Genomic DNA, 18,888 nt, shown 5'->3' with positions numbered 1-18,888 from the left:
AGTGACACAGGGTCTAGTACACGGGACACAACATGGAGGACTGATCTACAGTGACACAGGGTCTAGCAGGACAGGGGACACAACATGGAGGACTGATCTACAGTGACACAGGGTCTAGCAGGACAGGGGACACAACATGGAGGACTGATCTACAGTGACACAGGGTCTAGCAGGACAGGGGACACAACATGGAGGACTGATCTACAGTGACACAGGGTCTAGTACACGGGACACAACATTGAGGACTGATCTACAGTGACACAGGGTCTAGCAGGACAAGGAACACAACATGGAGGACTGATCTACAATGACACAGGGTCTAGTACACGGGACACAACATTGAGGACTGATCTACAGTGACACAGGGTCTAGCAGGACAGGGGACACAACATGGTGGACTGATCTACAGTGACACAGGGTCTAGTACACGGGACACAACATGGAGGACTGATCTACAATGACACTGGGTCAAGCAGGACAGGGGACACAACATGGTGGACTGATCTACAGTGACACAGGGTCAAGCAGGACAGGGGACACAACATGGAGGACTGATCTACAGTGACACAGGGTCTAGTACACGGGACACAACATGGAGGACTGATCTACAGTGACACAGGGTCTAGTACACGGGACACAACATGGAGGACACCGAGAGACACACCAAACAGTACCTGGCAGATCTATTAATTTCTTGTATATAGAGAGGAATGCTGCCTCTGCTGCCTTGCTGCGTTTTGAAAGAGCGTCGATCTCGCCTTGAAAACTTCTTAAAACTGGAGCTACTATTTTGCGAATGTCCTGCAAGACAAGAGTTCCATTGTTAAATCAACATAACATCAACATGTAAGAAACACTACAGCAGACATGACACACAAACCAAGATACTTCCAACATTGTATCCCAGTGGGGAGCCCTCGCTGCACAAAAGGACTTTCCAATAACCCAAAAATGTCCAGATCATGCACCCGTTAGATCCTGATGTAATGTATCTGGTTTGGTTTGGTTTGGTTTGGTTTCATTTGATTTGATTTATTGTTAAATGTTTGGTTTGGTTTGGTTTGGTTTGGTTTGATTTGATTTGATTTATTGTTAAATGCTGCACTCAGCAATACTCCAGCTATATGAAGGCAGTCTGTAAATAATTGGGTCTGGACCAGACAATCCATGATTGACATCATGAGCATCGATCTACACAATTAGGATACGATGACATGCATCGACAAAGTCAGAAAGCCTGACCACATGATCCTTTAGTAGCATGTATGTGGTAGTGAGGGTCCATGATCCAGTGTATCTGGCTGAAGACCATGATAAGTTAGGCCATGATCCTGTAATCCATGATCAGCTGAAGGACCATGACTCCTGTTATTACTTAGTGACAACGATTTAATGTACGTGGTAGTGAGGGTCCATGATCCAGTGTCTCTGGCTGAGGACCATGATAAGTTAGGCCATGATGTTGTGGACAGGTCTCACTATGATGTAATGCAAAGTTTAATGAATGACAATATTTAGTTCAAATCCTTCAGTCTTAAATAGCTACATATACAATTTCCTTGGATGAATTACAGGTTAGCGATATCTTATCATTGAAGTGTGCAGGAGTTTCTTGATTCCACAACAGTTTACATTCACAGAACAGCTAATCAAAAAAGCTCAGATAATCATTTGAATAACACTCATGTGCTTTGATAAAAATACTGACATGAAAATTGAATTCTATGAAATTCATATTTTTATCATTCTTTCCATGACAACCGTGACAAATAGACATTTAATTTATATTTGTCAGAGGAAGCGTTGATGGAAATATAGGAGGTAAACACAACCTGATAATGTGGGGAAATCAATATGCCAGTGTATGGCACAGAAGATATAACCAGCAGTATATAATTCAATTTATATGCAATTACCATTTTTACACCGAAATATGACTTCTTACGACAAGCAGAAAGTGACAACTGATGCCTGTCACACAGGGTAGTGTTTTTGGTCCGATCTCCCAGTGGGTGGTCTTTACAATCAATATTTGTCTCCTCATCCTACCCTCAATAGTTCCAAAACATCAACGCTCCTACTGCGGTCCTGTTAAATGCCATCAGTGAGTTATTTACCAATTTGCCATTCTCTTCCCCATAACTGTCTGAAATACTTAAAGTACAATTAGCTGTCCTGATAGACTAAGGCGAAGCTACAAAACAGTACTTCTGCAACTTCAATTTGCCATTTGTAACCCTTCATCCTTGTTTATTGCACCTGTAAATTGAAATAACCCATAAAATATATGCTGCATGTAAGCATGAGAATGCATCCTCGAGGCATGTCAGGGTTAGAAATTGGCACTTGTCCTGTAGTCCTTGCCAAACTGTCCAATATTGTAAGTACTATAAGGACTATTAGAAATTTGCCATTTTTAAGGGTTTTCCTATATGGTATCATTTTAAGGACTAAAGGACTAAACATGTTAGTTTCTAGCGCTGCATGTACCCTCAAAGACGACTACATCTTTGCTGTATGTACACTTCATGATGAACTCTTTCTGCATGTACCCCAGTCACTTAATCCACACACATCCACTCACATCCACAAACATGTCACCATGCCTTTCTTGTTACCCACTCCACTGGACTACCCTACTGTTCCCACCAGCTTATTTTTACCATCTTTGCCCAACAGTGTTCACTCACTACAGCCCCTTACCCACTGCCCTCTGTCCCCAACTGTTCTTCTATTCCTCCGCCACAACATTTCACCCCACAGTGCTCTCCCCCTGACCCCCATTGTCCGCGCCTCTTGAAACCACTGTTCTCTCTCCATGTCCTATAATCAAGGCCTCCTCTCCCTTGGCCCACACTGTCCTCTCCCCCTTGACCCCAACTGCCCCCCCACACCTCTCTTGACCCCCACTGTCCTCCCTCCCTTGACCCCACTGCCCCCCCCCTCCCTTGACCCCCACTGTCCTCCCTCCCTTGACCCCCACTGCCCCCCCCTCCCTTGACCCCCACTGTCCTCCCTCCCTTGACCCCCACTGCCCCCCCCCCCACCTTGACCCCAACTGTTTCCCCTCCTTCCACCTCTACTGTCCTCTCTCCCTTGACCCCCCCCCCCCCCCCCCCCCCACTGTACTCACTGCCTCTTAATCACCCTTCCCAAAACTTATCCCCAGCTCCCCTCCCTGTCCTTCTTTTAAGCGATCACCCAACTGGTTAACATCATTGAGCGAGGCAAAACAATGGCACAGTTTATCCCAGCAAGAGCGGTCTGTAACAAGGAATGTTTATAGAGTAGCAACATCAAAGATTAATGAAAGTGATGCTGGCCCCTCCAACCAAACTTCACCTCCCCTTCAGACGGCCAATAAAAAACCTGATTCCATGCATTATATAAGCAGGAAAAAAGACATCTGCAGCAATAGATTTTCAGTCTCTGCTTCCCTCTCAAATTACCCAGTGATATACCGAGCTCCATGAGCCTGTGGCTGTCTCTGCCCCCCTTTGGTTCGTTATCTCTACTTTAATTAGTTCTATAAACTCCCCACCAGCTTCATTTCCTGTGGACGGTGACTGACTTGACTGGGATATTCAGGCAGAGGGCAATTGTCCTTTCTAATCAAGCCAGACACTGGACTAGGTTCTGGACGGAGACATCATAGGTGTTACAGGGTAGTTCAGATAGTATATAGGGTAGATCGGATAGTGTGTAGGGTAGGTCGGTTAGTGTGTAGGGTAGGTCGGATAGTGTGTAGGGTAGATCAGATAGTATATAGGGTAGGTCGGATCGTGCGTAGGGTAGATCAGAGAGTATAAAGGGTAGGTTGGATAGTGTGTAGGGCAGATCAGATAGTATAAAGGGTAGGTCGGATCGTGCGTAGGGTAGATCAGATATAAATATAGGGTAGGTTGGATAGTATATAGGGTAGGTCGCATAGTGTGTAGGGTAGGTCAGATAGTGTGTAGGGTAGATCGGAAAGTGTGTAGGGTAGATCGGAAAGTGTGTAGGGTAGGTCGAAAGTGTGTAGGGTAGATCGGAAAGTGTGTAGGGTAGGTCGGAAAGTATGTAGGGTAGATCGGAAAGTGTGTAGGGTAGATCGGAAAGTGTGTAGGGTACATCAGAAAGTGTGTAGGGTAGATCAGATAGTATATAGGGTAGGTTGGAAAGTGTGTAGGGTAGGTCGGGTAGTACAGTTGGTAGATCGGAAAGTATAAGGGTATGTATGGCAATGTATAGGGTAAGTTTGATTTGTAAAGGGTAAGTCGGAGAATGTGTGAAGTGTGTTAGATAGTGTATGGGGTAAGTCGGAGAGTTTGCAAAGTGTCGGAGAGTGTATTGGGTATGTTTGATAGTGTGTAGCAGATCAGATAGTATAAAGGGTAGGTCGGATCGTGCGTAGGGTAGATCAGATATAAATATAGGGTAGGTTGGATAGTATATAGGGTAGGTCGCATAGTGTGTAGGGTAGGTCAGATAGTGTGTAGGGTAGATCGGAAAGTGTGTAGGGTAGATCGGAAAGTGTGTAGGGTAGGTCGGAAAGTATGTAGGGTAGATCGGAAAGTGTGTAGGGTAGATCGGAAAGTGTGTAGGGTACATCGGAAAGTGTGTAGGGTAGATCAGATAGTATATAGGGTAGGTTGGAAAGTGTGTAGGGTAGGTCGGGTAGTACAGTTGGTAGATTGGAAAGTATAAGGGTATGTATGGCAATGTATAGGGTAAGTTTGATTTGTAAAGGGTAAGTCGGAGAATGTGTGAAGTGTGTTAGATAGTGTATGGGGTAAGTCGGAGAGTTTGCAAAGTGTCGGAGAGTGTATTGGGTATGTTTGATAGTGTGTAGCAGGGGTCCTGAAAATTTAAAACCCCGATCGGACATTTGCATTTAGGCCACGCCTCCTCCAACAGTGTATTTTCGTATAACTTTTCACACACATTAAAAGTTGTTACGTACAGTGTTCCCTTGTTATTGTGGGCTTCGGTTATAGCGTGTGGTAAAGCATGGCTACCAAAATTTACTAACATTTTTAATTAACTCAAGTTTTCCAATGACAAGATATTTTCTCCCATCTCAGAAAACTTATCAGCTGATCACCGCGATGACGCAACACCGGAAATACCAGTCAACAAATCTGAACTGAAGTACGCAATTTAATCCTATCATTATAATATCTGATAATAAAAAAAATTGTTCACTGTTTATCTGGACTAGAGTTTGCAATATATTTGATTAATATTATTCAATATTTCATTCAATAATTATAAAAATGTTTACAATAATTTCGGAGAAATTGTATGCGAAGTGATCAGTATATCGCACAACTCACTGTTATTTACAGCAACCACGGTCAGATTACTGCTATTGACGCCTTGAAACAAACTTTAGTTCCAAGAGAATGGGTACACATATCATAATACCATACCATGACTCGCTAAAAGTCATATTTGAGGCAGTTTGACTATTAAATGTCAACATGATGTTTTCGCAATCGAAATACATGTAGCACGGGAAGTCCCTACGGTGACTGGTCAAAATCGTTACATACATCAAAAAATATCCTGCATACCATCTGTACCAAAGTGCTACGCTTATGGTTCTTACAATTTTAAGTATATATGGTTGAAGCAAGCTGCAACTAAAATAACACGATATTGGAATATATTATTCCTGATAAAATAATAATTTCAGATACAATTTCTTCCGACCATTGCATCAAAATTCTTTGAAGATGTATCATTGGGTATGTCTTAACTAAATCACCGGTAGATTGGGAGGAAACATGTGCACAGCTGATTGCTATTTCCGGCTTAGTTTACGAGAATATACACAAGGTAATCTTAATCTCTGCATATAAAACAATGTCTTGGAGAGCAGGAAATACATTTTAAATGGTAAATCATCATGCCTAGTGTTGTTTAATATCAAATTTCATACTTTTATTGACCAAGTTTGTTATACCTATTTATTCACCTGAAGTCATTGAAGAGATATGACATCGCTCATCAATTATTTGGACCCTGAAGGTTGAGTTGTGTGTTTTTTATAATGTATGGACCGAAAAATTTAAATGTCCGGTAAGCAATATTTAAAATCTGACATTTGAAATTCCCAATCGGACATGTCCGGCGCATATGACCGTTTCCGGACCCCTGGTGTGTAGGCTATGTCGGATAGTATACAAGGTAGGTAAGATAGTATGTTGAGTGTGTAAGGTAGCATATAAGGGTATGTAAGACAGTATATAAGGGTATGTAAGACAGTATATGAGGGTATGTAGGACATACCGTAGCAGGTGATGTGTGATCGTGTGTCAGGGTATTTGGGACAGTATGTCACAGTGTACAGTACAGAATACCTGGGTATGTCAGTTAGAACGTCAGGGTATATAGAATTCATATAATGGTATGTCGGATAGAATATCAGGGTATTTAGAATTCATATCAGGGTATGTCAGATAGGATATCAGGGTGTGTGAGATACTTCACAGTGTATCAGGGTGTGTGAGACAGTGTATTTAGGTGTATTAGGATATGCTGGATAGAATATTAGGATATGCTGGATAGAATATTGGGGTATGCTGGATAGAATATTAAGGTATGCTGGATAGAATATTGGGGTAAACCTTGATCATTCAGGGTCTCACACCTCCATTCTATCATAATAAATGCCTTGAACCCATTTAGTACAATATGTTCATTTGGCAAGATATGTCACCATCACCGCCTCATTATCAGTCAGTTCCGTGAGTGTAACCTGCATTATTTACTGCACCAGATCAAAATCAGGATATGTACGAAAGAATATCAGAGTATATAGGATAGTGTATCACTATCATGTTAAGCAGGCCAGAATATCATTTGAGAAAGCCAAATAATCCGAAGCCAGTGTTATTGAACGAGTGAAATTTAAATATGCTGTATCACTGACAGGAATAAAGAAAAGATATGCAGTGTTTGTCTGATCAACCACACAGCACATCTGCTCACTCACACACCAAGTCAGACAGAGCAAGATCAGGACCCAATCACCTGGACCGGGTCACTTGGACCCGGTCACCTGGCGTCTCATCAAGCACATCCACGGACATTTCCTACCTAAGTGGTGTTTGTTGTTTTACAGCTATATTCCAGCTATATCACTGCGGTTGGAAAATAATCCTGTCTGGGACAGGGCAGTAAGTGGTTGACAGCAGGAGCAGCGATCGGCTCCATTGCTACAAGATGACCTGTGCTGTCCTGGTTAAGCAATGTTGCAACCCGAGTCTCATAGTTAGGGGATGGTAGATTAGGTTGGGGTAGACAAAGGGTGGTAGATATTGCCCTGGTAGAAATACATAAAGAGGTGGTTGACAAGGGGGTGGTAGAAAAGCGGACATAGACGAAGTGATGGCAGACAAGATTGATGGTAGAACAGTTCGGTAGATATGGAGCAGTAGATATAAGGTTGAGATAAGGTGTGGAAGACAAGCGAGAGGTTGGCAAGGGGCTGGTAGACGAGGAGGTGGAAGACAAAGAGGTGGAGCTAGGGTATGGTAGATAGGCAGCGGTTGGCAAGGGGCTGGTAGACCAGGAGGTGGAAAACAAAGAGGTGGAGATAAGGTGTGGTAGACAGGGGGGTAGAATATGAGATGTAGGTGGAAATGATCAGTAGAAAAGGGGGCGGTAGATACGGGGTAGGTAGATATGGAGGAGGTAGATAAGTGGGCAGTTGACACAGGGAGGTAGATACAGGGGCAGTTGACAAAGGGGTGGTAGATGGTAGTAGACATGCGGTGGTAGACAAGTGGGAGGTAGACAAGACATTTGTTCAGGATTTTCAACTAGGTGCCAATTGCAGGCAAAACTGGGAATTTCGTAAGGTTCATATATTCTAACACTCAGAGTATTCTAAAAGGGCGTTAATGTCCAACCAAGTCACCTAAAATGTGAAGTTAAAATTATGATAGCCAGAGAATGGCATATGTTTAACTGAAATCTGGTAATTTAACTGAAATTTGGTAATTTTCACAAACATTTACTGCAGAACTAGGCTATCAACCTCTGAGAGCTGCAAGACACCTCCATGTAAGGGGTCAAAGACAAGGGGTGTCAAGAACATCATGTTGGATGTGAAGCCTTTTGTATCTCAGTGTTTAAAAGCCTTATAGTGACCCTATATTCAATGCACTGACAGATCGACCATTAGACAACACTAGATCATTATCGGTGAGCAGAAAGAAGCCAGTGTGGGACCATCTCACCTGGAGCCCAACCTCCTGATTACCAAAATATATATTTGAACTCATGTTGTATTTGAAAAAGTAGCCAGCACGACCTCCCTTATCACAGGCCATCTCACCTATTTTGGATACTTGGAGATAATTTCAATAAGCTAAAACTTGGCCTTCAGGAGAGGGAGTGGAGGTTCTAAGTGGGCCATCAGCTGCTAAAACTCACCCCCACAACAAATGTGCATACTACAGACACACAACTGCAAAATTTGAACCAAGATTACACATGTCAGTACATGGAAGCGACTTATTGATAATGAATTTATAAGAAGTTTGTAAACCTCACAGCTGGAAGGGTTTGGCACTTGCGGTGTTCTGGTGATAAGATTCAATAATGTGACGACATGTTACGAAACCAACCCAAGTTCTTTGATCAGCTCCCATATCTTTTTTTGCACAAAAGTCGAGGGTTGCTTGTCATAACCATATTGTAAACGATTTAGGGGGTCCCTAAATAATAATGATAATAATAATAATAGTAATAGTAATAATAATAATTGATAAAATGCCCATATATTTAACTTTCAGGTGTTCAGTGGAGCTAGCATTTATGTCAATCAAACCCCTCCCCCTGGAAAACTGCCAACCCCCCCACCCCGAAATATATTGCAGGACAAGTACCTATGGAACATTCCTATTAACAAAACAATATCAAATTAATTCTTTCACACAATGAAAGTATGACTCCATCTGTTCAAACTTGTGAAAGTCAACATGAGTATTTAGAAAGGAAGATTATGAAATCCCCCTTCTATAGGTGTGGGAGTACAAGAGTGTGCAGGTGCATGCTGATTAAACGAGGTCCTCACAGGTTGTGCTTCCAGATACCAAATATCATTTAAGTTTTACCATCTCATTCATCAATAGAAACTAACATATTTTAATCCATTAGTCTTTAAAATGATAACCATCTTCCCGAAGCAAGAGATTTAACTGAACAAGGCTGCAAATATGGAGTTAAATTTTGGATGGACTAACGAGACAAGGCATAGTTCAATCAAAATCGACATCCGGTTCGTAAACTGCTGTGCAGATTTCAGTTGATGCAGGATTTGCAAAGCATGTGAACCTTCAAATTAGTGTCAACAAATATATTCCAAATCTTTTCATGTTTTTAGTCAAGGTGCTAATGTGGTTTCATCCCCTCGCAAAGTAAGGCCCGTTTTATTACAATATATATCTTGATTACTGTGCAGACCGCCTTGACTGTGCGTCACCATTTTGTTTGAAACAAATGCAAGTGATATGAGAGGTGGAATCTGATTGGTCAATAGGAGGGACATACAAGGGACATAACTCACAATAGCCACTGGGGGCGCTACGATCAAACCCAGAAATTCCGGCCTAATTCGGCAAGGGTGGAAACTGGACTTTTATGGACAGTTAACTCCCTTGCTTTGGGAAGATGAATGATAACACACAGCAAAACCCTTCAAAAGTGCAAATTTCTACCAGTCCTTATGATACCTTAACTATTGGACAGTCTGGAAAGGACTAAAGGACTAGTGCCAAGTTGTAACGCTGTTGCAACGGATGTAACACGGAAGCACGCCCATTTACTTGTGTATACTTCATGTATGGCGATATGTACTCAATACATTGCATGTGGTCTTTCATCTGAAATTTGATAAGACCCTAATACAATAACCCAAATGACTTGAAATAGACCCATACATCAGACTTCCTCGTATACTTTTGACAATTTCCAAGTCATCTGCCATGTTGCTACGGTCACAATGCTTGCGTAATAGGCCCATTATAAACAGGGTGCTTTTTGCGAATAGATTCGCTTTTTTAATCACAGGAATCAGTTGCCATTTTTTAAATTACTTAATACTTGTCATTTATGTAAACTTTACCATCAAGATGAAATATGCATGAATTTGATAAACTCAGTATACCGGTAACTTCCAAACATATTGGAATTCATATTTTAAATCAAGGTATACTGGTAATTCTTGTAATACCACGCACCACTACTAGTTACAAAATATTATGTACTAGTTACATAATACTCTTGACCCATGAAGATTCCGGGGTAGAATAGGTCTTCAGCAACCCATGCTTGCCGTAAAAGGCGACTATGCTTGTCGTAAAAGGCGACTAACGGGATCGGGTGGTCAGGCTCGCTGACTTGGTTGATGCATGTCATCGATCCCAATATTAATCACTGGATTGTTTTGTCCAGACTCAATTATATACAGACCGCCGTCATATAGCTGGAATATTGCTAAGTGCGGTGTGTTAAACAACAAACCAACAACATAATATTCTTAAAGCACTCATTCATACATATGTATGGGCACAGGTGGCCCAGCTGTCAAAGGTCCTGCATTTCGCTGTGCAGATTTGCATATTGGTTTGGATCCCGGTTTGCCCAGTTGTTTCTAGGTTTGTCAGCACCACACCTGAACGTGTTGGTTTCTCCAAGTGGAGACATCTGAGACCTGCATCACTCCTGGCTTTCCTCCCACATTAATCTGACACACCATGATATAACTGGAATACTGTTCAAAGCGGCATAAAATCCATGTCACTCACTCATGATATTTGTCAATCTTTCAGTTCTAATCAACAATGACAAACAACAGAAAACAGTAACCATGTCTATCTTCCTTTTCAATTCTAATTAGCAATGGCAAACAAGAGTATGCAACAGACCCACTATCTTCCAATTCTAATCAACAATGGCAAGCAATGGCTGGATGTAAAAGTCAGCTTACCTCAGGTGTGTTTTTCTTAAATTCTCTACTTTGTTCCACCAGACGTTTTCTGGAGATGTCACTTTCATCTTGGCGATTGGCGAGTTCTGTGGCAGTCGTGTCAAGATCTTTCTGCAACAAAAAATAACAATATGAAAACAAACCATACCAGGTATGTTTTCTATCTCACTCAAATACTCATTACTCGATGCAAACAAAAACTCCTCACTATGGACAAAGACTTCTTTCTGGTCATCTGACGGTGTCTCCCTGGGAATTCCAGAACAACTTGACTTAGCTAATACAAAAATGATGATTTGATGGCCACAATGGCTCAAAGTCTGTAGTAATAATAATGTCACACACAGGGGCAGTGGTGACTTAGTAGTAGACCACTGCCACAGGCTAATTTGCTTATCGCGTGACCGAACGTTTGTCTTGTTTGTAAACAATCGTGTTTATTCCAAAAACAAAATACATTGGCTTAATGCAAGCCTTTTGTGGCACTTCACATATTGTTTTGCATAATTATATAGATATGCTACTACAACTGCATCAGTGAGGTGCATGACACAAATATATTAATACGTCAAAGTGACCATAGGGCTTCAAGGTCAGCATGTGAAGCCGTAAAACAAATGTAAACAAAGGATAACTACACAAAAGAAAATAGTTTTTCACTTTTTAGGAAATTTTCTCAATGAAAGTTAACCATTCTATGACATATGCTTATCTAGACTTGAGTAGACTGAGATGAAATGAAACTGATGAAAAACATATGCAATATCTTGAATGGAACAGAGTAAGATGTGATGAATCAATCGTCACATGGCGCTGGCCTGTGGCAGAGGTACTATGATGGCCGCATGAACTCTGGATATGAGAGTTCAATTATGGGTATTGGGTCGCTGGCCTCTAGAGATGTTGAAAAAATGGGTATTCGGCTGATATTATGACTCTAGAACTCCCGAACTAACTGTGTTTAATAGGGGCAGGTAACCATGTTCTTCTGACCTGTTTCTGCATTACAAATAATTTTGTTTGTTAAATCAATAAAATTGTCAAGGTCAGCATAAATCACTAGGTTCTGTCAGGAAGTTGGATACATATAGTTCTTACACCTTAAGCATGTTAGGACCTGCTTTCCTGTCTTGGTTTAGGATTATTTGTGAAAAACATGGTAGATAGGAGTGTCTGAAATATTAAAAAGGACATTCATTCTTCAAAACTTTTTCTGGAAATATTGACATGTTCGTCAGGTGAAACATGTATGTCTTACATTTTGGGATGGGTAAACACATAAGTTGGCATTCAGAGAAATAAAGAAATTACACTTTTCTGATTTTTTTTATGTTCATTCCTCTAGTATTGCTCTAATGGCTACTGTTATATTATCCAAAATTGCAAAAACTGCATCAGATTAAAGTGAGTGAAATCATCAGTGTCTTCATTGAGTTGGGTTCAGGGCAAAGAATCATTCCAGAGATATATTAGCCTTATGGCTTATGTGATACATTCAATTCAAATTACAGCACTTGCAGTATTCAAAGGTTAGAGGTACTACCGGTATATCGGTAAATTGAGGTTCATTCTTTCCACGCAACTTATCACAATATCATTTTTCCATGCTTGATATATCGAATGATTTCAAATTGGGATTTGTATCATAAGCTTAATGTCATATACTTGCTAAATGTCTTCGCTGCCCAGGAGAAAGCATCCGGGGGCCCAAGATGGCTGCGTATTTATTGAATGAGTAAACATTATGTTGTACCAGCATCTTGTTTTGTTCCATTTGCGAACTTCAGTTCATACCTTAATGTATCAGATTGCTTCTGAATTAAAAATTTAGAATTATACAATATATATTGTGAAATGTATCGCAGTAAGGCTTTCTGCATTGCACAATATTGTGATACACTTTAAACCTCCAATACCCATCCTTAGTATTTAGTGTACATAAAAACTATTCCCCTGAAAACCTTTCTAACAACTTTTCTTAACTTAATAGAATGATCGATATCGAAGATATCTGGCATAAATTTAGTTTGAGTATAAAACAGATATGTTACACGTTCACATTGGTCACTGGTTCACATGTTGACTGACTTCACATTGCATTTCAAACTATCTGATAATCCTGTCTGTTGAAGTTACAACACAAAAGTTACCCCATAATTTAAAAGTTGTTTTTAATTGATTATCAAGTGATTTATTTATCTATTATTTGATTTCTGTATCAATCACTTAAGCTGTGACCAGTGTTATGGACCAGTATTGAATTTCAGTATTGATTTCTGTATCAATCACTTAAGCTGTGACCAGTGTTATGGACCAGTATTGAATTTCAGTATTGATTTTTGATAATAATCAATGCGTATAAACATCATTTCTCTCTACAATTGATTATAAACAAGCCCAATCAATCATTACATCGGTACAGGGTAACCAATCAATAATTGATCACAATAGATCATTAGAACATTAACTTGTGTCCATGTGTAAGTCGTCATGGTAACAAGACACCTTCAGCTGATGTGAGACAGTGTCAAAGAAAGCACAGTGAGACAGTGAAAATTGTGCACTGTCAGAACTCTACTGTCACAAATACCATGTGCAGAGACAATAGACTCTGTCACTCACATATCAAGGATTACATGCCAACAAAATTGACTCAGGACACTGGAGGATTTTGTTTGTTTATATGCCATTCTTGAGGAATTACCACCACTCCAATATTTTCTAACTCTACAGGGTAAGTTGAAAATTCTGTCCATCCTAACATCCACCATAATATATTCTTAATGACACAAGCCTGTCAGTAGGTTAAAAGTTTGAAACTTTTACTTTTCCATCAGCGTTTGTATTAAAAATCTACACCCAAAACTTACAAAACAAGAATCTCCTCCCCTCTCCCCCTTTATGACGAAATCATGGTCACCCCATCCCAGCACACCAGCATCCTAAAGAGCCTGTCCTAATCTCTGCCTCTTCCCATCTGCCCCAATTCTCCACACACACACACTCACACAAGGATGTAGATCAAATTCATATGGTTTCAGAACTGATTGGGTCATGTGATCAGGTCATGTGATCACCAGTTGCCCCTCTGTCGTGCCTGTGATCAGCCTCTCGTTCAACTTCAAGTCACAGCACAGGCATGCTGTAGCCCCCTGCCTCCCCGAGATGGCTGTGCTGAGGTCCTGTGTGGAGGCTGCAAGACTGTAGGCGATCAGCCTGGCTATGTTTGGAGACTGATCAGGGATACATCACAATCACCAGACAAGCAGTCACATGGGAGGATGGGGCACAATACTGTTCTACTCATATACCTACATCATGAATGCCAGGCATGTGTTGGAAGCTGTCCTCAGACAATGACTTACACCTGGATGACTGTGGTCAACTTTGAAAGTATAGCGGTAGACACTAGGCTGGGGTTGCATGCAACAATCACACTAAAAATCTCAAAAATACACTCAGGACTGATGATCTCCATATCATAGACAGATGATCTACCTATTATAGACTGATGATCTACCTATTATAGACTGATGATCAAACAATTATAGACAGATGATCAACCCATTATAGACTGATGATCTACCTGTTATAGACTGATGATCAAACAATTATAGACAGATGATCAACCCATTATAGACTGATGATCAACCTGTTATAGACTGATGATCAATAAATTATAGACAGATGATCTACCTATTATAGAATGATGATCTACCTATTATAGACAGATGATCTACCTGTTATAGACTGATGATCAACCTATTATAGACAGATGATCTACCCATTATAGACTGATGATCAACCTATTATAGACTGATGATCAACCTGTTATAGACTGATGATCAACCTGTTATAGACTGATGATCAACCTGTTATAGACTGATGATCAACCTATTATAGACTGATGATCAACCCATTATAGCCTGATGATCAACCTGTTATAGACTGATGATCTACCTGTTATAGACTGATGATCAACCTGTTATAGACTGATGATCAACCTGTTATAAACTGATGATCAAACTATTATAGACTGATGATCTACCTATTATCGACTGATGATCAACTTATTACTGACTTTTGTTCTACCTATTACGGATTGATGATCAACATTATGGTTTGATGATCAACCTATTACAGACTGATGATAAACCTATTATGGATTGATCTGATGATCAAGCAACTTAGGACCGGTGTTCAACCTGCTAAGGACTGATGATCAGCCTCCTCCGGGGGCTGGTATTGAAGAAAGTCCTGTTCAAGTAACTAAAGGCTTTTTGTCACAAGCAAAACAGGTTGTGATACAAGGGTAACAATGCTGCCTCCCCTCCTCCACCAATAACTACTTTTGTTGATACTGATAGTCCAAACCCCAGCTTAGCAGTGACTTTACAGATCCGATTTCCCTCCCCTCAATAATGTGGCCAACATGCCGAGATATCAGTAACACAGATACCAATATCTGCTAAAACCATTCAAACATAGATTGTTTCATGCCCATGTCTGTAGTTTCCTCTATAGGGGAACGAACTGGGAGCAGTGATCTGACCTGAAACCTGATCACCCCATCCCATGCCTACCTCTCCGTCTTCATGCTCAATTATAATGACAGCCAGCCCCCCATCGCCTCCCCCCCATCCTTCACCCCCCCTGCTGGGGTACAGATAGATCACCATGGCTTGATTAGCCAGCCCCGCACTGCTGCCGATCACAGGCACACTAACATTCATGTGTGTCACTTAGTTTCCATCTCGGCTAATGGGATCCCGGTCTTTGATGTCCCTGGCGAACTGGCTTCGAGTTGTTTCACTTTAATAATGTTCTCTTTCTTACTAACATATGCGTTACAATTACAGAGGTGGAGGCAATTCAACCTGACAAGCCTCATACTTTACCCAATCACAAAATCATCTGTACCAAATACTCTGGTGCCACTAGGAAAAAAACTGCTGCCATCAGCATTTGCATCAGCATCCTCATCACAATCGTCACAATCATCACCATCATCACCATCACCACCATCATCATCATCATCATCATCATCACAGTACTATCGTTATCATATTTAACAACAGCGTCAGCAACTCTAAAAATCTGAACAAAAGACTTTCTTCACCTCACACTAAATAATCGCAGAACAAATTAAGTTCAATACAATTCCCCATAATAAATCCTCAGGCAATGTTTTACCGTATCAAGTCGTACTAAGATCTTAACTTTCTCTTGATGTTTGACAGTGGAAGATCGATGAACATCATGCCCAGTACTGTGCCAAAAGTACACAAAAAGTGTAACCCTAATGCATAGTACAAAATCCTGTGTGTTCAAGGAACACAAAAAAACATCATTTCGGCCGATGTAATGTATGTTTCTTACATTCATTTCTTACAACATAGCCTGTGCCAAAAACTTTTATAGCTACACGCTCTTAGCGTCATATTCAGTAGAATTTGGTGTTATAATGTGGACTATTATTACCTGGGATTACTAGACCAAGCAGATTTTTAGTTGACTCAGGCTATAGACAAGTAACAAAGTCAAAGACTGCAACATTATTGAAAAATTACAGCCTTCATTTCATTTAAGATTACATCCACTGGCATAAGTATTTGTATATTTATTACGAAATGCTAGATCAGACTCATAATAAACTAAATAAAAGATATTAGATCAGACTGGTACTATTACACAAACGGAAGACTGTAGATATATTTGGTGGAAACCTTGTCCAAGAAGATAAGGAATTGGAAAAGAACCTACTTTCAACTGAAACGTGAGTGGGCATTCTGATTAGATATCTAGTTTTCATGCGTCACAAAGTTTTGTCATTGTCTTGTACTTTCTTTACGTAAATGCAAACAAAGCGCATTTCATTGGGTCTCTTGATAGACAATAAAGTTTCAACAAAGTTTGAAAGTAATTATTCTCAATTTGTTTCTCAATACACAACTTTATTTTCCCACTGCTGTCGACATTGTTGAGCCATTCAACAATAATGCTAAACAGGAAAACCTCACTCAACTGGGACACACATACACAAACAACACAAATCATTACAGTTAATACTACGTCTCGATTTGATCCCAACTATCATTAACAGGACTGCATCAGGCCCCTCACAAAAGGTTCCACCTGAAGGTCAGATCATCAACAGGACTGCATGACCCTTGTATCAGACCCTGCCTGTTGAGATCATTTACATCATCAACAGGACTTCCTGTCTCTTGTATCAGACCTTGTCTGTCGGGATCATCCACAACATCAACAGAACATCCTGACCCTTGTATCAGACCTTGCTTGTTGAGATCATCCACAACATCAACAGGACTTCCTGACTCTTGTATCAGACCCGGCCTGTTGGGATCATCCACAACATCAACAGAACTTCCTGACCCTTGTATCAGACCCTGCCTGTCAGAATCATCCACATAATCAACAGGACTTCCTGAACCTTGTATCAGACCTTGCTTGTTGAGATCATCCACAACATCAACAGGACTTCCTGACTCTTGTATCAGACCCTGCCTGTTGGGATCATCCACAACATCAACAGGACTTCCCGAATTGTATCAGACTCCGCCTGTTGGAATCATCCACATCATCAACAGGACTTCCTGAACCTTGTATCAGACCCCACCTGTTGAGATCATCCACAACATCAACAGGACTTCCTGACCCTTGTATCAGACTCTGCCTGTTGGGATCATCCACAACATCAACAGGACTTCTTGACTCTTGTATCAGACTCCGCCTGTTGGGATCATCCACATCATCAACAGAATTCCCTGACTCTTGTATCAGACTCCGCCTGTCGGAATCATCCACATCATCAACAGGACTTCCTGACTCTTGTATCTGACCCTGCCTGTCAGAATCATCCACATCATCAACAGAACTTCCTGAATTGTATCAGACCCTGCCTGTCGGGATCATCCACATCATCAACAGGACTTCCTGACCCTTGTATCAGACCCTGTCTGTTGAGATCATCCACATCAACAGACCTTCCTGACCCTTGTATCAGACCCTGCCTGTCGGGATCATCCACATCATCAACAGAATTCCCTGACTCTTGTATCAGACTCCGCCTGTCGGAATCATCCACATCATCAACAGGACTTCCTGACTCTTGTATCTGACCCTGCCTGTCAGAATCATCCACATCATCAACAGAACTTCCTGAATTGTATCAGACACTGCCTGTCGGGATCATCCACAACATCAACAGAACTTCCTGAATTGTATCAGACCCTGCCTGTCGGGATCATCCACATCATCAACAGGACTTCCTGACCCTTGTATCAGACCCTGTCTGTTGAGATCATCCACAACATCAACAGACCTTCCTGACCCTTGTATCAGACCCTGCCTGTCGGGATCATCCACAACATCAACAGAACTTCCTGACCTGTATCAGACCCTGCCCATTGGGATCATCCACATCATTTAGTAACAAATATATAACTTTCAGATTTGACACATAATCATACATCTCCACTGTGCTAATATGTGCTTCTCATATCTATTGAGTTAATTGGTATCATAAACATTGCCCTGCTGCTGGGAGTGCCAACAATGATTATTGGATGACTCCAACATTTATTCAATCAGCATAAGAATAGGTCATGATAGCTGGCATACTTCTCTGCAACATCTGATACATTAACATATTTGATGAAAAATTAAACCCTTTAAATGGCAGGCATTGTAGTCTTGACCATGACAACCTGACATTCAGTGTGCTCACTATTTCTACCCATCCTGTCTTCAGCAATCAGTGATTGCCCCTTCCAATCCTCAGTAGTCAGTGACCCTTCCCCTGTCCTCAGTAATCAGCAACTCTGCCCCTTCCTGTCCTCAGTAATCAGCAACTCTACCCCTTTCTGTCCTCAGTAATCAGCAAC

The 18,888-nt window shown here is 41.0% G+C and overlaps 1 protein-coding gene across 4 annotated transcripts in view; it reads right to left on the bottom strand.

The window, feature by feature from the left end:
* The window catches only part of LOC139456571 (protein CASP-like), a 132,468-nt gene that overhangs the window by 96,439 nt on the left and 17,141 nt on the right, over positions 1-18,888 (bottom strand). For all 4 annotated transcript variants that reach the window (XM_071238357.1, XM_071238359.1, XM_071238358.1 and 1 more), the window contains exons 2-3: positions 10,982-11,092; positions 675-801 (exon numbers count right to left, since the gene is read on the bottom strand). In XM_071238357.1, coding sequence (XP_071094458.1) covers positions 675-801; positions 10,982-11,092 — 238 coding nt within the window. The remainder of the gene's footprint in view (positions 1-674; positions 802-10,981; positions 11,093-18,888) is intronic.

Source organism: Haliotis cracherodii, unplaced genomic scaffold, assembly GCF_022045235.1.
Source record: "Haliotis cracherodii isolate W230 unplaced genomic scaffold, xgHalCrac1.p SCAF_11, whole genome shotgun sequence".
NCBI lineage: Eukaryota > Metazoa > Mollusca > Gastropoda > Lepetellida > Haliotidae > Haliotis > Haliotis cracherodii.
Note: the sequence above shows the minus strand (reverse complement) of the source record. Positions and strands in the feature narration are given on the sequence as shown.